Genomic DNA, 23056 nt, shown 5'->3' with positions numbered 1-23056 from the left:
ATGTTCATATGTAGAGGGAGGAAATTTATATATATATATATATATATATATATATATATATATATATTAGGGAATAGAGAAAAAGACATTCCAAGAAAAATAAAACATTTCAAAACATAACAGCTGGGCGTGGTGGTGCACGCTTGTAGTCCCCATGCTTGGGAGGCAGAGACAGGAGGATTGCACAGGTTCGAAGCCAGCCTTGCTGGCTTAAGAGTCCCTGTTTCCAAATAAAAATATAAAAATAGGTCTGGGAGTGTAGCCCGGAGGTAAAAGGGTTTCCAGGAACCCCAGTACCACCAAAATAAATAAACAAACAAACAAATAGTTTTCTCTGGGTGGAGAAATTATAGGTAGATTTTATTTACTTCTTCAGTTACTTCTTGTGTACTTTTCTATATTTTTCAACAACTGTATAATATTAAGTGTGGGAGTATACATACATAATTCTAAGAGTATTTACCTCATGCATCAGGATTATAAGTAATGCTGATTCCTTCTTTGCATGTTTCTATGAATTCAAATTGATTAATATTTACTGGGCATGTTGTGTACTCAGGAACTGCACAAAGCACTTGACACAGAAGTAAACAAAATGGGGGGGGGGGCATGGCCTCATGGAGCTTACATAGTAGTAGGACGAGAAAGATAAAATTAATGAGAAAAATGTGTACCATGGTACCTGGTGATTAGTACTGAAGAGAATAAAAGATGGAACTAGAATAAGAAGTGGGACAACAACAGGAACTTTCATTTTAACCAGAGTATGAGAGAGGCACCCCTCCAGAAGACATACTAGAGTAATGGCTGGCTGGCAGAAAAGCACTCCTGACAGAATCCCAAGTACAACTGCATGTGGTAGGAGGGGGCTGGCCTGGATGAGGGGTAACAAAGTAGCAGGCTTTCTAAAGGGGAGTCTGAGAGGGTGTGAAGAGGGAACAGGATTCTAAAGCATGAAACCCAATGTAGAGTCCTGTGGGAGCCATTAAGGTTTTCCCCTTATCTTTACTAAAAGAATACTTCCGACTGTCCTTCGCCCAGAGTCAACAAGGTTTGGGGTCATGGAGGGTTCAAAGAAATTTAAAGTCTGAGAGAAGATTAGGTTCGTGATGTTCGTAATGGCACGAGGGTATTGATTGACCTGCCCGTGATGTATGTACTTTGGATTTGTCATTATTGTATTCTGGTGTAACCTGAAGTGAGAAACTATATAAATACCACAAGGGAAATAAACCCGGGATCGGCCAGTAGAGATATCTACCCAGGAGTAGACTGGCGATCCTCCCATGCTTGAACTGAATTCTTTGAATTGAATTCTTTAATCCTGACTCCTCTCTCTCTTCGGAACCCGTACTTTTGCCGGCTGGCTCTGGCAGAGTCCCAGCCCCGACCCTGTGTGATAAGCACTTTGATGACAGGCATGGCAAAGACAAGGTCATTCTGGCTGTTGTGATGGGAAAAGGCGAGGCAGAAAGTAGAGAGTAAGAGGGGAAGAGAGAACAGCTGACTTTGGTAATAATCCAGGCAAAAATGTCAAAGACTAGTCCAGCATCTGGCATGAGACCTGGCCAAGAAGAGTTATTCATATGAAGAGTCATTGCCAAATTTAAAAAGTCATCTATTATGATTTATTTTGCATGGTTTATTCTTCTTCATATAATTGTTTTCAAGTCATGAAACTTATTTCACACTGGGGCTCTCTAGTTACTACCCTTAATCTCCTCTTACTGGAGTATCCTCTCAACTTTATATCTCAGTGTGTTTTTATATATTCTACTATTAAATGAATGTCTACTTCAATATTGCATCTAATCAAATATGCATATGTGGATGGTTGCCTTTCAATATTTTTAGAGCACTAGTGTTTCTATTCTACTGCATATTTTATTTGATTAAATCTTTCATTCACTAGATACTGCTCAAGTTTAGAAATTTTGTTTAATCTATTCATTATTTCCACTGTATTTTTAGTTCAACTCCTACCAAAGAAAGAGGAGACTTCCCACTGACAAAGAAAATAATAAAATGAAGCCACATAAATCAACATAATGAAAGCAAAACTCAAAATTCATCTGTTGAGTACCAACAGATGGCAAGACTGAGATATCCATAGGAATCAAATATTGGTGTATAATATTTACAATAAAAAAGCCATCACTATGCCATATAGGAGAAAAGGGAATATTCAAATAAAATTCTAAAGAGTTCAGAGAAGAGGCACAGTGTGCAGTCTCAGTTCTTCATTATTTTTATAGAAGGGCTAAAAAATTAGATTAGCAAGAAGTTGCTAGATGAGCCAGAATCTTATCCAAATTATTCTGATTGAAGTTGTACCTATAAAGTGAACTATAGAAAAACCCAAGATGAAGAGGCATATGAAAGGTCACTAAAGAAAAACTCCAACTAGTTAGTTAGTCCAGGGTTAAGCTCAGTTTTATCAAGAAAACCGCTCAGAACCAGCATCTCTCATGTAGAGAGACTCATGATCCCTTTAGAATTCCCAGTCCCGGACACAGATGGTACAGTTCCGAACAAAGCACTGGTAGAGGAGGCAGGCCAGGCTTCCTGCTGTATATTGGATCTTGTATTTAAAAGCTTGGTCCCCAGAGTGATGCTATTGGGAGATGATAGAACCCTTAAAAGGTAGATCCTAGTGGGAGGTTTTTAAGTCATTGGGGTGTACGCTTGGACAGGATTGTGGGACACTGTGCCCTCCTCACAGTCTCAATCACCTTCCTCTGGGTGATGAAGTGAGCAGTTTTGCTCTGCCACACATGCCTGCCATGATACAGCTGTGCTGTCACAGGCCCAAAGCAACAGGACCAACTGACCATGGACTGGAAGTGTTAGCCAAGATAGCATGAGGTCCTAACACTATCACCACTGATCTCTCTCTTTCTTTATGTCAGGTTCTCTTCTCCTATGCTCCTCTAGACAATGAATGAAAACTCAAGTGTCTCAGTTAAGAGAGGTCAAAAAGAGGAACAAATTTGATGACTAAAATCACTCTTCCAAACATTGCTCCTTCTTTCTGGCTCACAGTAGTAGTTCATTATTAAACATCTGACTAACTTTGGGATGTGTGGAGAGTTGTCAATAACCCTTTCTAAAACATAATTAAATACAAAAGGCAAGCAAAAATAGGATCTATAACAGAAATTCAATAATGCTAAAATTACTACTTTCAGACAAATATTCACCCAATGGAAAATAATTCATCCAGAAAAGGGAATAAACTACTGTTGTATGGTAAAACATGGTGTTGAAAATGTTCTGCAATTAGTGGTGATGGTTGTGCAATCTTTTGAATGCACTAAAAAAAACACTGAATTGTACACTTTAAAATGATGAATTTGGTGGTACTCAATCTAAACATAAATTTTAAAATGCAATTAAACAAGTTCCCCTCAAAAGCAATACATTTTTATTGCACCATAATTCAAAAACTGTTTGTCAAAAATTCCCTAGACATAATTGCAGGACAAAAAATTGTGTAGATGATTTGCAATGAATATTAAAGACGGTATATTTATCAAACAAATAACTCATAAAAACAGAATATAGAAAAGTACCAATAGAAAAAAATGTGGAAAGGACGTGAGATGACAGTTCCTATAGGGAATGTGCACAAATATGAATGGTAGCAAAAAGTGGTTAATCTCACTCACAGCCAAGAAAGTGCTCATTACACCAACAAACCTTTTTTAAGCCATCAATATAATAAAGACTAAGAAATGATTCCAGCTTTCCCCTATCCTAGTGGAAGGTATTAAATTGGCACACATATTTCTGAAGAGCAGCTGGGCATTGTGCCAAGAGAAGGAAACAAGAGATGAGTGAAACACAATTTGCTTTGAAGAAATCCAGGCTGACAGAGAGACAGACACAGAAAGAAATCAACACAATAATCTCTTCATTGCTGAGAGAAACAGAAGGTTCCAATGGAGGCTCAAGGAAGGGAATGGTCAGTTCTTCCTGCAGAGAGAGGAAAAGGGCCAGGGAATCTCCTATGGACGCGTGGGGCACCATTCTGAAAGACAAGTGCTGTGGGTCCCCCTGGAAGGTACAGACTAGCACATTAAGATCCCTGAAAAGGGCTGCTCCACCTGGAGCCCAGAATACAAGAGGAAGAGGTGTTCACAGAGAGAGCTCATCCCAGAACTCAGGACACAGCTCGCAAATGATAGAGAAGTCATAGAGTATCAGTTAAAAGTGTGAATTTTTTCTTTGCTAAAGCAACATGGAGGACCCTTAGATGACCCTTTTCTCCCTTGCATGTTGTTTAAAATTTTCACATATTGTTGAAAAGTTTTGACAAAAATATGTAAATTGAATAAAATATCTGAAAGCAATCAGAATCCTGGAGGTTTTTATTTTTTTTAACAGGTTAGGGGTTCTATTTAGAAAGAACATTCTGGTAACCATGAGGAGGATAGAGATCAGGAGGAAAACTTGGGAGAAAATTAGGGGAGGTGGCTGAGCTACAGTCCAGGCAACTGGTGTTGACACCTTGAGTGGGGACATCTGCCATGGACATGGGAGGAGTGCAGGGCACTGCTGTTCCACAGGTGGAACCCACACATGACTAACAGGTGTAAGCAGGGAGCAGACGGGGTGAAAGAGACACTGTTGTCTTAAGTGATGGAGTACATCGGAGGCTGGTTCCTAAGGGAAAAGGAACTAAGTAAAGGGAAATGTGAGTCTGGTTTTAGATTTGCTAAGTATCAAGTAACTTAGCAGCCAGGGAAAGACAATATAGGTAGTTTAACAGGTAAAAATATATATTTATTAATTTCTACACATAATGGAGGTAAGAATCTTGGTGGATAAGTGTATATTCTTTGAAGTTAGCTGACCTGGACTTGAATTCCAGCTCTGTCATTTACTAGAGATTAGCGGCCTTCCAGGGGTCATTTTATCTGGGATGCAGATTCATTGGTGATAATGACACTTACATCAAGAGCTGTCATGATGATTCAGCCACAGAGGTACAGGGTGGTGCACTTAGCACAGACCCTACCACAGAGAAAACACTGGGGACTGGTGACTCAGCTATGTGGTGGGAGTCCTGTGGAGGTAAAGCAAGGAGGCAGGAGGAGCAAGGGCTAAGCCTACACATTCCAACTGCAAAGACAGAACAGGAAGAGTAAGAAACAGTTACCGAAGGTGTAGGAGAGGAATCAGGGGTGAGAAATGTAGAAGCAAATGGAATAAGAATTCCAGATAAGTCTCAGCCCTCTGTATATTGATATTAAAAAACCCACCGCCATCAAATTAGTATGAAAAGGTTAAGAATAATGTGAATCATAAAGAGTATATCATCATATAATGACTTTACCTATCTATCTATAAACACATCTGGAAGCATACACACTGAAGCGTTACTAGTAAGTATTTCTGGGAAAGTAAGTGGGCTTAAAAAATGGGAGGGGGCAGGTAAGAGAGGGAGGTGTTAAGGGCAAGTCGATCCTTTTTACTTCATATAATTTACTTTGATTTTTCTTTTTTGGCACTAGAGAGTGAACCCAAGGACATGCTACCTCTAAGTTACTCTCTCAGTCCTTGGTTTTTGTTTTTTGTTTTTGTTTTTGTTTTTTTGATCCAAGGTCTCACTAATCTGCTGAGGTTGGCCCTGAATCTGCCATCCTCCTGTCTCTGCCTCCTAACTACTGAGATTACAGGCATGTGCCACCACACCAAGCTCTTACTCCGTTTACTTTTATTAAATATCTTCTTTGAGAGCTTGCATTTAGGGATTACTTGTGTGATTCAAAAGCAAGTATTCACTATAAACAGTTATATAAGGAAAAGAAAGCTTTGGGAAGACATTGTCCACCCTGGTGACAAGTTTCAGTACAGAGGGACATAAACCTATCCAAAGTGCTGAGAGCAGGAGCTTCGCGCATGGTGAGACCAACCTAAGATCCCTCCCACCACCACCAAGAAACCTGGATGGATGAGGAGGAAAGTAGCTGGAGAAGGATTCAGGTCCAAGAAAAAGGGTTTCGTTTTTGTTTTAAGATGAAAGAGATTGTTAGGAGATTCAAATACTACTGCTTAAAAAAAAAAAAAAGCTGAGGGAGTAGTGAAAATATGAGAGATAAATCAAATAACTAATAGGGCAAGAAATGAGAGAAAAATGGCTCAAGGTAGAGATTTGCCTTGAGGCCCAGGCGGGCAGAGCCTGAGCGCAGCGCCCCTGCACGGGGTGCTGCGCATGCGCGGATCCTGTCCCGCCTGCGCAGGAAGGTGGCCTGCAGAGTCAGCAGGATGCTTAAGGCCAAAGCAGGTGAGTGAAGCAAAACCTCCTGGAGGAGCAGGTAAGATAACTGACAGTGAAAGGTGTTGACACAGGGCTGAAAGAAGAAGTTTGAGGCCCAACTTCTCCCTATTGAAAAGATGTTGTAACCATCAAATCAAGTGGGATCTTTCCCAGTTCCCCAATGTTCGGACCATTCTCTTTGCATTGCACTGTGTAGATTTTAAGAGGAAAAAAAGGATTTTCTCTCATCGGGGCAAATCTGGAGGCAAAACCTAACAGCCATTCTTACCCCAAACATATAATATCACAAATGAACATAATTCATGGTTTTGTCTTTAAAGTACTAGTGGTCTTCCTGTTACAAGAATACAATATATGGCTTTGGGATTGCTTTAGGCTATATCATCACTGTACATTTCTGATTTTGTAGTTCTGTGGCTTTTCTGTGATGCATAAAATATTTTCAGCTTTTCTATGTAATCACTCTTCCCTCATTTGTGATGAATTTCTTTTTGTGCACATTCTACAAAGGGCTAATTTTATGGGGATAAGATAGGCACAGTGGCCTTGAGTCTGATACAAATTGTGTACTTTGCTCTACATTAAGCCTCTAACAAAGGGGGAAAAAAAGGTTACAAACATTAAGTGTTTAATGCTCCATGTAATTATATAGTTACCTTGTTGTGTGTGTGTGTGTGTGTGTGTGTGTGTGTGTGTGTGTGTGTGTGTGTTGTGGGAGGAGGGGGAATCTAGGGCACGTGTAATCAAAAGGGTACAGATAAAAACAGACCCAAGAGGCTGGATTAAAGCTTTTTTTTTTAACTGAAAAAGATAATAAGGCTTAAATGAAAGATTTAGTTAGAGGATTAAGTCTCTCTGTTCATCATGTTAGGGGTGGACGGGGTAAAAGAAAGGGTCAGGTCCAGCCCTTACCGAACTCAATCTGATATGAGCTTTCTAAGATGGATGCATATGTCCAATTCCTTTTCCCATTGGAACGCCCTCCCTTGGGGAAAGCCGGAAACCCACCTGCAACTCACACACAACTCACTCTGAGGTCAAGAAGAAAATGGAAGTGAGGGTTTGGGCAGAGATTCAGTTGGAGAAATTGGAAAGGCAGCAAAACATAGTCAGATGGGCTCAAACACTGAAAGCATAAGTCATACCTATGCATGGGGAGGAAAGCTACACTCACTGTAGCTCCTTACTAGGCACATGCTTTCAACATCTCCACCTTTCACAGACCCACCCCCGACCTTAACCTCACTAGAGACCCAAACCCACTTCTCTTCTCAGGACATACCTTACTCCACTTGGCTATTCATTCTCTTGTTCTTCACATGCCATAGGGCAAGAAGATCACATCAGTATCCCAGAGTTCCCCACTCTCCCTTCCTAGCAACCAATCAATGATGTGTGTGTGTGTGTGTGTGTGTGTGTGTGTGTGTGTGTGTGTGTGTGTGTTGCTGGGGATTTAACCAAGGGGCATTCTACCAACGAGCTACACCCCCAACCCTATTTTATTTTTGAAATAATAAATGAGGCAAGATCACAAACTGGAGCCCAGCCTAGGCAACTTACAGAAAAATCCTGTCTCAATTTTTTTTTAATAAAGTAAAAAGGGCTGGGGAATGTAGCTTAGTGGTAGAGTATCCTTGGGCTCAATACCTGGTATCACAAAAAAAAGAAGAAGAAAAGTAAAAGAAGCGACAGTATCAAATTAATGCCATCAGACTGTTTTCTGAGGGTGAATGTTTAGTCTACCAATCCCAATTAATTAACCATGTTTTAGTACACAATGTCAAAAAAAATATGATGACAATTTTTTTTTTCTCTCTGAATCAGCTTCATTAACTTTCTGGCTTTGTTTATATATGAAAAAGTCAGGGTGAATTTCAGAGACCTGAGTTATTATCGCCCCTGATTTAGAAAACAAGAATTTCTGAAGCATCTCACTGCAAAAAATCAAATATAAGAACTGAAATATAAAGCACTCAAATCAAAGTGTGTCATCAAAGAACCCAGTCCCAGGTCTCAAGTCAAAGGAAAAACAAACAAAATAGACCAAACAGCCAAGGCATCAAGAAAAGCAATCAATTACTAACCAGATCTTCAAATCCAAAAGAGAAGAAACTTTTCACCATTCTACCATTTAAACCACTTACATGGTTTAAGTCTTTCTCCTGAAGACATCACGCATGTCCTAGTTTTCATTAGATGTCAAATAATACTAGTCAGTGACCACATCCACATAGATGACAAAATGCTTTGAAGATATGGATAAAAGGACCTCTCACTTGAAATTCAAACATCATTAACATAATTCACACAGTTTCTGTCTGGCTCACCAAGATATTTTCTTGGCAACTACACAACCATTTCATCTACTGATGGCACCTCTTCTTCTGGAATGAAAAAAATGGGCAGATACATATGGGGTTTTTTTTGTTCTTTTGTTTTTTGTGGGGTTTTTTTTGGTGGTACTGGGGTTCCTGGAAGCCCTTCTACCTCCGGGCTACACTCCCAGACCTATTTTTATACTTCTTTTTATTTGGAAACAGGGTCTCTTAAGCCAGCACGGCCAGCTTCGAACCGGCGCGATCCTCCTGTCTCCGCCTCCCAAGCGTGGGGATTACAAGCGTGCGCCACCACGCCCGGTGATACATATGTTTTTAAATCATGTGTTTCATTTTAACTCTCTGGTAGAAAGGAGCAGAAGTAGCCACGAAGACTGTGTCTTCAAATTACCCCGGGGTTCTACCTTGCCAGCTCAGTGCAGCTGTCCCCTTTGAAGACCCGCCCTTCTTTCTATAGCAAGTCATTCTGCATTAGTCCTGAATCTGGAGCAAAACCCTGAGACAGGGAGATGAGAAAAATGAGAGAGCAGAGGATTGTACAGAGACAGCAGCCTGAACGCGGGACAGGACAGGCCAAAAGCACTGAGTACCAGGGCCACTGAAGCCAAGATGGACAGGACTTAGGAATTGAACAGGTAAAATAAAAGAAGGATCTGTCTCTTCTCTTTCAGATTTCCTTTTCCCATTTAAGATCCTGTGGATGTTTTCCACCTTTCTGATATTTCCTAGGAGAAAGTACGGCCATGCTTTTCTATTTTCCTAGCTAGAGGTCATTACTACCTTTTTCAGTGCACGGTCTCCAGAAAGCAGAGTTTATAAGGGTGGGCTCAGCTCTGCCACTTAGAGCTGTATGGCCTCAGGCAAGCAAACTGGCCTGTTTCCTTATTTGTAGAAGAGGCTGATTATAATACACCTCCAGCTGATGGTTGAGAGGGTGAGCCATAGATTTAATAAATTCTTCAATTGAGGCACATTGGCAATAGTGCAGGACACATAAGAAGAAATCCACAAGTATCTACTACTTTTTCTTACTGTATCTATTACCTGGAATATGGCCACAGAAAGCTCAAATAATTATCTCACACATGAGTAATGAGAAGGTCCAAGGAAAACCCATCTTGGAATTGCAAGTTCTTCCAAACTACTGCCACCAGTGATAACCCCAATGCAAGGCCCAGACAGTCAAGTGTCCCGGGAAGATTTGGACCCACACCTGGCTTGATGAATGGCCTCCATCCACTCTTTACCATCCTGCTCCTCCTCACAGCGCAGTTCCAGTGGCTTCTGACCTTCGTGTCCAAAAAGAACAGTAAAGTAGTACTGGAAAGAAAAACAAACACAAAACAGTCAGTTTTATTTTTTTCAAGCATAATAGCACAGTATTTGTTTACAAACAGTATATACTTTTATAATGCATCAGGATTATGTAAATCTCATTTCAAAATGGAACATTACTCCTGGTCCAGTGAGCAATAACTCTGAAGCTAGAAGACAACATAGATTACATCTTAACACCACTTAGTAAGAGTCAACCCACAACCCTACTGTACTGTGTATTTTTATACAAGTACAAAAAGAACACTACACAAATCTGGCTATGGAGATATATTAAAGTTAGCATGAAAAATTTTCCAAAAGTTTTCTTCTTGGGGGTGTGTGATAAATCTGTAGGGACACAGAAGTATATGTCAGAACACAGACTAACTCTATTATCTCTTCTATTCTGCATCCATTCTCCATTCTGGAAAGCAATATGCCCGAATGTCCATTAGCAGGTGAGTGGATAAACAAGTACTGGTACTGCCTTACAACAAATACTGCTGGGCAGTAAAAAGGAAGAGACTTTTGATAAACTCAACAATATGGATGCTCCCCCAAACACCATGTTGACTAGAAAACTCATTCTCTAAAGATTACATATTCTACAGTTCCTTTTGTGTGATATTCTTGAAATAGAGTCAGAAAACAGATCAGTGGTTTCCAGTGCTCATGGTGAAAGAGTGTGACTGCAACAGAGAGTTTCAGGAAGTCTTAGGGGTTGATAGAACAGCTCTGTGTCTTTATTATGGGGATTTCAGAGATCTAAATATGGCCTTAAATCCATAGCACTATACACCAAAAAGATTAATTTTATACTGTTGATATGAAGGCTTTAAAATTAAAAATGCTTTCTCAATGTTTTTGTGAGGATTCCAGAATACAGGTATGTGTGTGTGTGTATATGTATATATATATATATATATATATATATATATATATATATATATATCTCCAAGATTCACAGACTTCCAAACTCACACCAGTATACTGAAGCACTTCATGTTTCAGCAAAGATAAACATGAAATGGAGAACTGCACAAGAGAGTATATGGACCATAGTTATAAAACAGGAATTTTTTTATTATTCCAATTATTTATTTTTATGTGGGTCATATTGAAAATGGCATACATTCAGACTGTGCTTGATGCCCTCTCCCTCCCCCCACTTCTTCCTCCTCTCAACAAGTGTCCAGGTTGACCATGTAAAGCAGGAATTTTTAAAAAATCTAAAGATAATCTATCTTAAGATGTAGAGAATTCTTATGTAAAACATACAATATCTAGCTTTGAGTTTTCACTGAATTAGATAAAATGACAGACAACTGTCTGAGTTGAAGATGTATTGCCCATTGAAAACATTTGTGAGTAAAGGTATACTCAGTAGATCACAATGAACCAGTATAATCGCAGAAAGTTCTAAGTTGACGTTGACTAGGTAGGACATCTGAAGATCTACTCCAGTCTATGGAGTTCTAAAATGCTTTAAAAAAAAAAGCTTTTAGTTTCAGACAATCTAATAAGTAAGCAAATGCTCATCTACTTCATTTTATTTATAAGCCCGTAAGAATATCCTCTTCCTAATTTCCTGAACACTGTGAACTGATCTAGAAGAAAACAGTAGATACGCTCAGGGAAAATCCAAAATTGAGCCAAACATTATAGTTAAGCTTAAGCAAAGGGGAAAAAACAAACAAACAAAAACCCAGGAACCCTCAGGTTCTAGAAAAAAAGCTAGAATGGAAGGGTAAGAGAGGAAGAAGGCTGAGGTTGATTAATGGAGGAGCTACACTCAAATATGTGTAAAAGTATGAATGTAGCATGGTCAACCTGGACACTCATTGTTGGGAGGGGGAAGAGGAAGTGGGGTAGGAGAGGGCACCAAGCACAGTCTGAATGTATGCCATTTGCAATATGATCCACATAAAAATAAATAAATAAATAAATAAATAAATAGACACAAAAGAAACAAAGGTGAGGACAAAACAGAAAGCTCAGAACCAAGGGTAACACCAGAGATGGAGTCCCAACACCCAAGGGGATTGGAGCAGCTGGTCTTTAGCCTGTGTAAGACATCAAGTGGGAATTGAGACCCACGTATAACATGAGGACCTGTGAAATGTTGTCACCTCCATACAAGGGAAACCAAAAAAACTCTGCCCCAAATCTACCATGTAAAAGGATAATTCCAAAATGCATCAGAAATTTTGTGAAAAAAAATTTAAACCATACAAATATATATATATTTTTAAGCAGTTGGATGTCCACTGTATCTGAGTAGAAAAAATTGTCCTATTACTTGGGACATATAATCAATTTTTTTTTTTTTGGTGGTACTGGGGTTCCTGGAAGCCCTTCTACCTCCGGGCTACACTCCCAGACCTATTTTTACATTTTCATTTTGGAAACAGGGTCTCCTGAGCCAGCGTGCGTGGCTGGCTTCAAACCTGCGTGATCCTCCTATCTCTGCCTCCCAAGCGCGGGGATTACAAGCGTGCACCACCACGCCCGGCTAATCAAATTATTTTTAACCTCTTCATATGGTAAGTTATACTAGTAGATTTCCTAATATATATAACTTTCCTAATATATATAACCTTTCCTTCCATAGCTGTGGTTAGTTTTATATTAACTCAATTTTTGTTGTTTTTTGTTGTTTTTTGTGAAACTGGGGGTTTAATCCAGGGACACTCTACCATTAAGCTACCTCCCCAGCCCTTTTTATTTTTTATTTTGATATAGTCTCAGTAAGTTGCCCAAGCCAGCCTTGAACTTGCAGTCCTTTTGCCTCAACATCCCTAGTAGTTGGGATTACAGTCATGTGCCACTGCACTCAGGTAGTAACTCAAATTTTACCTGTCTTTTTAAAATAATGTTAAGCTTATACAAAAGTTACAAAAACCAAAAGATAGTTAAAAATTGAGTCACTATAAAAATGTGTTTAATATAGAAAGAGAATACCAAGATGGCCAGACAAAATCAGGCTATAATGCCAAGTATAACATAATAAAATGTGTTGATACATAGAGATCTATATAAGATTTAGCTTATGAGAAAGTATATTAGTCCTAAATGTATATACAAGACAACATTCAAACACACAAAGAAAAAAAAAACAGAACCAAATGTTAAAAAATTAAAAGTGGATCGCAATATTGAATTTCATCATAGGCTTTCAGTCAGTTCTGTCTAGCCCCTCAAGACTCCTGGACCAGAACCAGCTGTTTGGTTAGTGGGTAAAACCTCCCCTTCTGCGGTGCCGTAGCAGATGTTGCTGATAAGGTCACTGAGCTTCTGTGCCTGACGTTTCTAACTTGCCCTGAATTCTCAGCTATTGCAGATAAGACAGCACACATGTTGCTCCAGAAGGATCCCACCAGAGGCCTTAGAGGCTCAGAGCTGGATTCTCATTCCAATTCCTTTTTAGAATTTTTTTCAGGGATTTTTGCTCTATAACTGTCAAGTTTCCAGCTACCTCTGTCTGCTGTGGCGTTCAGAGGCTTAGGGCTGTTAGGTTTTACATATCAGGAAGTATTTTTGTTACACTTGTAGACCACCAAATTTTTGTCCTATTTTTTGAATAGCTATGCCATTTTAATTTTTTAAGCTTTTGTATTTCACTGATCTTTAGAGCAAGGACAAATAGGGGTTATAAGGACATGATATTTTAATGTATGAACTCTAGACACTATCTTAACTGTAATTACTAGAAAAAAAAACCCTGCTTGTATGCTTCTTAAAAGCATCCATATTAGAAAGGAAACAAAGATAAGTGGTTGCCAAGGGCTGAGGGAGAGGGAGTAACTGCTAATGGGTATGAGTTTATTTATTTTATTTATTTTAATTAATAGACTTTCATTTTATAGCACTTTAGATTTACAGGGAAAAAAACTGAGCAGAAAGTACAAGGAATGCTCATGTGCCTCCTCCCACACACACAGCTTTTCCTATTTTTATCCTTTTGCATATCTGTGGTACATTTGTTACAGCTGATGAACAAATATTGATACACGTAGTTTGCATTAGGGTTCGTTTGTACATTCTGTGGGTTTTAACAAAAATACAATGTTGTGAGTCCACTGTTCCTGAGTTTTCTTTTGAGGATGATGAAAATGATCTGGAATTAGTGGTAATGATTTCACAGCCTCGCAAATATACTAAGACCCGCTGAATTGTATGCTTTAAAATTGTGACTTTAATGATGATTTATATCTCAGTTTTTTAATGGGAAGAATAAGCAGTAAGGAGCAATAAGCAATAAGGAACAGAGGAACACCTATGTGCAAATTCTTGGATGACTAGTCTTTAGTCACACTCATCCATTCATGAAATCTTTCCGCTTTCAGAATTGGTTTGCTTTGATCTGTCCTTTATGAACCGCAATTGTTGATCAAACTGCTGCTGTTACTGAGAGAACATTGTGTTAGGCCTTTGAAGGATAAGAAGGTGAATTCTGTCTACCCTCTACCCTCTAAGCAAAGCCGACTGTAATTGCAGCAGCATCCAGCGGTGACTACCTGTCATTCCCCAAGCCTTCTCTCGCCAGCCACTATCTACTTAATTCTCTTATCTCTATCAACATTTGTGGTTTTGAGAGTGGAGTGAACATCCTCAAGGTCTTAAGTTCCTGGTTGTGCATCCAGCATTGCAATGCAGTGTGTGTGTGTGTGTGTGTGTGTGTGTGTGTGTGTGTGTGTACAAACCCCAAGGAGGCCTAGCAGAGTGTTTCCTATGCAAAGGTTTGAGGAGACAAAGGCTCCCTGGGAGACACCTGCAGAGTCCTGGCCCTAGAAGACCTTCAGGGAACTTAAGTGAAGATGTGAAGAATGAAATTCTCCTCAATCGCCAGGGGAAAGAACAGAGGCCCGCCCAAGAGTTAGGGAGAGAGGAAAGATGAATGAGAGGAACAGAAGGAGAAAGGAAGGAAGGAGGCTTGTGGAATTCAGCAAAGAAAATACAAACCAAATAGTTAAAAAGCTCAGGGAGGGGGGCCTCTCCATTTCTACTTATCTAAGGTGGCAATAAAGACTTTGGAAACCCGATCCACTCCACTGCCCCAACTACAGGTGAACAGAGCAGTCCGTATTTCAGGTCTAAGAATCTATTATAATGGCCTTTTCAAAGTAACCGCATGTTTAGATGGGATTTTGTGTTTCTGTTTCGGCTGCTGTCTCAAGACAACAAATAGAAATCAATGCCCCCGTGTCACAGTGAGAAATTGAACCACGTCAAACTTGGAAGGAAGTTAACTAAAATGATTTTGACTTTTCCTCACTCAAGGACATAAAAGGGTTACATTTGAATTGGCCAAACTTGGAGATTAGAGAAGATTTCTTCACAGGGAATGGTGTGTGCTCAGTCCCATGACCCCCACCTCCTCTGTACACACACCTGGAAAGAGGCAGAGGTGTTCTGCCCACCTCAAGCTTCTTAGGAAGGAGGGTCCAGGAGCTGGCTCAGAGAAGTCCCTGTGTTTTCTCAACTTGGTGCCAGGTAAGCAGCTGGAATCTGCCTGCCTGGAGGCTGAAAGCAGAATGCTACCTTCAGGAAGCAGCAAACCACAAGGGAGAGATTCCTACAGCCCTGAAACTGGCCACACCTGAGGGATCTAAGCTGAGCTCATCATAGAGCTGGCTGAAAGGGCAGCCTCAGAGGGCCAGGAGCCACAGCAGAAAGTATCGGGAGGAGACTTGCAGGCACCAAGGGCACAAGTAAAGGATCACAGGAAATGGGACAAGGAGATACATTTCCTGCCTCTGGATGGACAATTCCCAGCAATGGAGAGGCTCCTGAAAACACAGGGAGGCATCATCAAAGCTTGAGCTTCTAACTCAGAACACACACAGAGGAAACCTGTGGAGGATGGAAAAGTGGGAGCAGCCCAGAAGCCATGAAGACAGCTGAGCCCAAGGGATTGAGCTTGTCTCGCCCTGCAGCAAGCTCCAGCCAGGTGGGGGGAATTAAACTATTCTATCTGAGGCTGCACATATTCATTCCCAACTCTCTGGGAGGAAAATGGGACTGGAGAACTTTTGATGGTATTCGAGTGATCAGAAAATATACTGGGCCTATACAAGACTTTACCCTGGGGCATGAAAAGACACCATAGCACATACCTGCAATCTCAGTACTTAGGAGGCTGAGATAAGAGGATCACAGGTTTGAAGCCAACCCCAGCAACTTGATGAGCCCCTGTTTCTAAATAAGAAATAAAGGGCTAAGGGTAGAGGGCCTGGGTGAATTTCCCTAGCTTCAATCCTCAGTAAAACAAACAAACAACAACAACAACAAAAAAAAAAACCCTTCAGGTCAATAATGTTATTAACCTTTAGTCTTGGAGGCACAATCTTACCAAAAAGAAAATATTGGCTAAGAGACCTTTCAGGTTCCCTGAACCAGTCATCAGCAATTGAGGACTCTGGGGCAGGCCTGTGAGATCATCCACGCGTCCCTAGGACAATCCTGAGCACCATAAAATGACAGCTGTCTGTAGTTCTTATACCCGTGGTCCATGAAGCAGATGAATTGCTCTAAACTAAGGGCCCCAGCCTGATGAAGAAGCTGCTGAGTTGGGGAAGTATTGAATTTGCTGCTGTATTCAATAAAGTTCCATTTAAATTTGAGAGAAAAACAGTGGAAACTCAATAAAATAACCAGTCGGTGGCTTAAAGGGCAATCCTATAACGGGTGGCATTTCACTAAATGCTGGCTACCATCCAAGCCCAAACCCCCAGGCTGAGAGAAGAAACACTGGATGAACTGGCTGATATATCTAAAGGCCGCGGTGGGCACCTCCACTGCCACTGCTTGGGAACCCAATTAAAGCCACCTTTAAGAGACGGCGAGACAATCACATTAGCAGAGGTTAAATCACCACAGGGAAGTCTCAGGCATAATAAAGACAGGGAGAGTGCTGAGAAGTGCATTCTATGCTTCCAGGACTTTATTTTACAAATTTGGCTCAACCACAAAAAATTAAAATGCTGCCTCCTCACGCCCCTGCACATTACCTTTTGGCTGTGCATCAGAACTTGTCCTTTGTGTGGTCTGTCCTCACTGAGATAGGAACTCAGTGTACCAGGGATTTGTGGCTCACACCTGAAACTTCCCGGGTCTCCTTGGGTGTCAAAAATAGCAGCTCAGGGGTCGGGGTGCAGTTCAGCGGAGGGCTCTTGTTTAGCATGCGCAAGGTCCTGGGCTGGCACCAAAAACGAAACAGCGCAGCCATCACAGTGACAGTATTCTGTGACCTCTGACCTTCCCCTTGCAGGAGCAGAGAGGAGATATTGAAAAGTCTTGGTGCATCAAGTATAAAGAAGAATTAAAACAGAATGATGATCTTGTTTGTTTTTAATTTAACTTCTTACAATAATGGTCCCCCCACCCCGTTCCCAGTGCCATCCTCTCAGGCACAAGCCCTATTCCTATCATGATTCAGAATTCCAATGATGCCCAAAGTGAAACTCCTCCTGCCTGCCTGCCTGCCTGCCTGTCTCCAGTCCCCAACACAGCTACTCTCTCTCCTCTCTTCCCACCACCCCTTTCCCTCTTGTCTTTTCTCAGTTGCCCCAAGTAGGAGCTCCAAAGTCACCCTCAACTCCTCTCTTCATCCCCATATATTTGGTTTCACCAGAGCTCCCACTAAGGAATCTCTTCTGGCTTGTATCAGCCCTCACTTAGATTCCTGTAGCGCTCTGTCTCTGAGGCAACACACAGGACAGCTGGCAACCATTTCCCCATTTTTGGAGCCACGTCGATATGTGGGGCACTGAGGACTGAACCCAGGGGTGCTCTACCTCTGAGCTACACCCCAGACCTGTTTTATTTTTTATTTTGAAACAGGGTCTCGTTAAGTTGCTGAGGCTGGTCTCAAACCTGTCGTCCTCCCATCTTTGTACTGAGATTACAGGGTATACCACAGCTCCTAGCTCTGTTACCCCATCTTACCCTGGTCTCTCTCCCTCCCCACTTATATTCCAGCTGCTAGTACACTCCAAGGTGGAAGCCCCATTACAGGGAGGAGAACTGGGTGACCTAGGGCAAGTCCTAGTGAGCTGAGAACATAAGAAATGTGGAAAGACAAGATGAAGACATTCAAGGTCAGGAGAGAAAGCAGGAAGAGGCAAAGTCACCTCCAGTATAGCTTCTTCCCTACTCTGGACTAAAACCTCAGCGAGAGGCTTAGGGTAGTGGATGACAAAGCCTACAGGCTTCCTCTCCACCTCCTCCAGGGCTCAAGAGGACAGCCACTCACAGAACGCCTTCTTGTAGGACACTATAGGGCAATCCTACCACCGTAATCAGTGATATTGGAGTCACCGCAGTGAGGTAAAGAAAGGGCCTGAGTTAGCCACCCAGAGCCTGCCCCAGCCTCTCTGCGGCGTCCATCCCCCAGACCCCACAGGGCTCCGCAGCCCAACAGGAGCTGGGGATCGGGGGAGTGCACGAAAGCAAGATGGATGGACCTGGGGAAGAATGTTAGTTACTGCAGATGCACACTTCACCAGAGAGGCCAAAGGAATGCCCAGGCAGAGCCAGAGCAATGCTCAACCCCAGCTCACACCACCAGGAACACACACACACACACACACACACACACACACACACCTAAGCCCCCTCAGACAGCATCTTGATGAAGTCCAGAAGAAAGAATGAATTACCCCCCAAATACCTTTCACATTACTGGAATTTATGACTGTCAACTAAAGTCAAGGTTTTCCCTGAATGCACACTTACTCTGTGGGGAGTGTTAAGGAGAAAGATCAAACTAAGAAAAGTACTTTGTTTGCACAGCTAAGTGTTGTGAAGGTAAATGTGTGACTCTGCCTTCGACCTAACTCCTTCCATTCCAAAAAAGGTGACTAGAGATTTCTTTCTTTTTAAATTTTTAATTACTTCATTTATTTATTTTGTGGTACTGGGAATTAAACCTAGGGGCATTCTACCTCTGAGCTACATACCAGCCCTACTTTATTTTGAAACAGCATCTCACTAAGTCACTGCCTGCTAGCCTCAAACCTGTGATCCTCATGTCTCAGCCTCCCAACTACTGAGATTACAGGGGTGCAACTACCAAGCACAGCTGGCCAGAGTTTCCTTTGTAAAAGATAAATCTGTACTATCCTGTCTGCTCACAAATCTTCACTGGTATTTCCAAACTCCAGGAGCAAATCTCCTAAAGGTTGAATTCACCCTTCACAGCCGGCCACATTTCACCTCATTTCTCCTTGTTTCTTCCCAGATGAACCATCCTCCAGCCACACCGACATGCTGCTCCCTGAGAGGCCAGCTCTCCTCGGTTCATTCCCGCCCGCCCGTGGAGTCTGTCTGAGTGATAACTCAAGTTACGAGGCCTTGAGCAGGTTCCTGAACCTTTCTGAGCCCGTTTCCTCCTGGGCAAGAGGACAACTATGTCCAGTCAGGGACCACATGTTTTGTTTAAGGATGAATCACATTAATAATGGTGGTCCCACAAAATTACAATGGATTCAGCTCCTATCCCACAGTATTTATACTGTACATCTCCTATGTTTAGATAAATAAATACATAAATACTTAACATTGTGCTACAGCTGCCTAAAGTATCCAGTACACGTGGCATGGGTTTGTGGCGTAAGAGCAACATAGCCTGGTGTATAGGTGGCTATACCATCTTGGTCTGTATAACTACACCTTTTATGAGATTTGCATAACAATGTAATCACTTACTCACCTAAGGATGCTATTTTTCAGAACATATCTCCATCATTAAGCAAGGCATGACTGTATGCTCTATAGGACTGAATAAGCTGACATCAGGTACTGACACCCAGTAGACACTTAAAATAAATGTTATTATTGCATCTATTTGTCTTAACATACCTTGTTTCCTCCTTCACCCTAGCTCCTTCTGCACCTACAAATTCTTTTTTGGTACTAGAGATTGAACCCATGGGCATTCTACCTCTGAGCTATACCCCCAGCCCTTTTTCTTGATTATTTTTTGGGAAGACCAGGCGTGGTGGTGCATACTTGTAATTGCAGAACTTGGGAGGCTGAGACAGGAGGATCACGAGTCTGAAGCCAGCCTCAGCTATTTAGTGAGGCCCTCTGCAACTTAGTGAGACCCTGTTTCAAAATAAAGAAAAAATAGGGCTGAGAGTGTAGCTCGGAGAGTGTCCCTGGGTTCAATCCCCAGTTCCACAAAAAATTATTATTATTATTATTATTATTATTATTATTATTATTTGGAACTTGTCTCACTAAGTTGTTGAGGCACTTGCTAAGTTGCTGAAGCTGGCCTCGAACCTGTAATCCTCCTGTCTCAGCCTCCCAAGCACTGGCACTAAAGGTGTGTGTTACTATGCCCAGCTTGCACCTATGAATTCTTAGTGTGCTTTCTTGACTTGTGTCCCTGAAACATCAATTCATCTAAAAGAATTCTGTGCCACCTCTGGCAAAACAAAGTCACTCCTTCCTCTGGGTTTCAATAGCCCTGGGCACCTTCTTCTGTCAAGCACCTAAGGATGCCCTGCCAGCCTTGTTCTCTTGTGCCCTCGATGCTAGCTAGCACTGTGCCAGGCACACAGAGAGCTGGCACTGCTTTATGAATAATGCCATCAGTACAGAAGCATGAGGTATAACCAGCCTAATAAACTCGCTTCAAACAGATCATCATCTATGATGATCAATTTCATAACCATATGATCACATCCAGGTAGTCATCTAGAGAAGTAATTTGAACACAGATTTAAAGAATATTATAAGTAAAATGCTCTGAAGGAAAACAAGACAACTGACGCTATCAACTATATCTTTTTACCATAAGCCACAAAAAAACTAGAACTTTACAATCATCTCACAAATCCGTAAGAAAGTAAGCACTGTAGGTTGATAGGTTCACCAAGGATGCTGCCTCTTCTATTTGTGTTCCATGTTCATTCCAACACTGGTCATAGTAGTAAAGCTATGGAAGTAACCTAGACTTTGACAATCAGGTGAAAGAATTTAAAAATGTGACATGTGTAAACGATGAAATACTATTCAGCCTTAAAAAAAGAAAATTATGTCATGTGGAAGACTGTAGAAGATAATATAGTAAGAGAAAAATGATATCCTTTTCTTTCTGGGAACAAAAGACCATGGGATCTCACTTATATGTGGAAGCTAAAAGATTAAACTCATGGAAGTGGAGAGTAGAATGGTGATTATCAGAGGCTGGAGGAGAAGGAGAGATAGGAAAAGGGCAGATGTTCATCAAAATGTTTTAGCTAAACATGAAAAAAATGCTTTAATGACTTACTACACAGAATGGCAGCTATGAAAAATAAGAATGCATTGTATATTTCAAAATTGCTAGATGCATAGATTTGAAATGTTTTTGCCACAAAAATGTGATAGGTATGAGAGGTGATAAATATATTAGTCTGATTCAATCATTTGACATTGTAAATATCTATCAAAATATCACTTTCAATCCCATATGTAAATGATATATATCATATGCAAATAATATCATCTGCCAACTAAAAACTAAATATTTCTCAAAAGAAGCTTAGATCTTACCTCTGAGGACCTTTAAAAAACATAAAATGAACATATCTAGGTAATGTAAAGAATCGGGTTCTTATTGGTATCTATGTGGCTATATTATGCAGTCTCACTGAGCTTTCTGGCTCTAGTTACAATGCTTTTGCTGCTGTTTATGCTATGTGTCACTGCAGAGGGAACAAATGTAACCCAATCTGAGACACAAGCTCACTTAAAACTCTGGCCCTGTAGCATCTTCGAGTTAGAAACAAACTCATCACTTAACAGTGACAATTTCTGGGGGATGGTAGTACCAGACTTCCTCCACTTTTTATGTGGGTTGAGTCATTTACAATGAACATGCACAGCTTTATAATCAGTGTTAAAGATATTCATTCCATTTTCAAAACTATACCCAAGTCTGATGTTGGCAAAACACGTGGTGTTTAAGATTTAAAATCATTTTAAGTACATATATATATATATATATATATATATATATTATAAAATTCTAAAACATATGGTACTTCATACATATTATTATAGTAGTTCCTTTCTCTCACTTTTTGTTTTCTGATGTTTCAGTTACTCACGGTAGCTTGAAAATAATAAATGGAAAATTCTAGAAATAATCCATAAGTTTTAAGTTGTACGCCATACTGACTATTGTGATGAAATCTCACAACACCTAACTCATCCCTGCCCTGGATGTGGACCATATCTTTGTCCAGCACATCCACGAATACACTACCTGCCTATTAGTCACTCAGTAGCAGTGAGGTCATCAGCTCAACTGCTGCAGTATCATATGCTTGGTAATGCTTATTTTACTTAATAATATCCCCAAACCATACAGCAGTGATGGCAGCCATTTGGATAAGCCAAAGAAAAGCCATTAAGTGCTGACCTTAAATAAAAAGTTCTAAACAAGGAGAAAAAATGTGTTCTGAGGTTGCTAAAATCTATAGAAAGTTATAGTTGTTAATCTCTTACTGTGACTAATTTATAAGTTAAACTGTATCATAGATATGTAAATATAGGAAAGCATAGAGCATATATAAGGTTTGGTACTATCAGTGTTTTCAGATATCTACTAGGTCTTGGAATGTATATGGTGGGAGAGGACTCTGTATTTGAATGATACTGCAGGGTTTGAAATGATTACACATGCTCTTTATATTTTTCAATTTTGGATTAAAGAATGAGAGCCTAGCCTCTCAGAGATATGCTAGCCCTTTCTATGCACCTCCTGAGGCTCCCGCCAGGGAAGGATATGTGGCACCTCAAAGAAATATACTATGTCTTTTCTCATGTGATCAGATTTCTGATCCCACAAGTCTAAAGAATGGGCGCCTCCCAAATTACCCTTGGCTCTGTGACTTATCTCAACATGCCACGGGTCTCCTGTCCCTTACAGCACCATAGTAATGCAGTAGCCTGGAGTCACAGTCCCACTGGGACCATGTCACAGGATGGAGCTCTGCATCCCACCCAGGCTGTTCCTCAGGGAGGTGGACACTACTCTTCAGTGGCTCCTTATGACCCAGAGCACATCTTCTCCCTGAAATTGCTGTGGCCAGCCACCCCAGTCAGAGGAGAGTCTCCAAGTTTT

At 40.9% G+C, this 23056-nt stretch overlaps 1 protein-coding gene across 1 annotated transcript in view; it reads right to left on the bottom strand.

The window, feature by feature from the left end:
- The window catches only part of RASGRF2 (Ras protein specific guanine nucleotide releasing factor 2), a gene marked incomplete at both ends in the record, with an annotated part of 257634 nt that overhangs the window by 157614 nt on the left and 76964 nt on the right, over positions 1 to 23056 (bottom strand). Inside the window, one exon of the mRNA XM_080700448.1 lies at positions 9833 to 9939. Coding sequence (XP_080556574.1) covers positions 9833 to 9939 — 107 coding nt within the window. The remainder of the gene's footprint in view (positions 1 to 9832; positions 9940 to 23056) is intronic.

This window comes from Muscardinus avellanarius (assembly GCF_963383645.1).
Source record: "Muscardinus avellanarius genome assembly, chromosome: 1".
Lineage (NCBI taxonomy): Eukaryota > Metazoa > Chordata > Mammalia > Rodentia > Gliridae > Muscardinus > Muscardinus avellanarius.
This window is presented reverse-complemented; position numbering and strand designations above follow the sequence as displayed.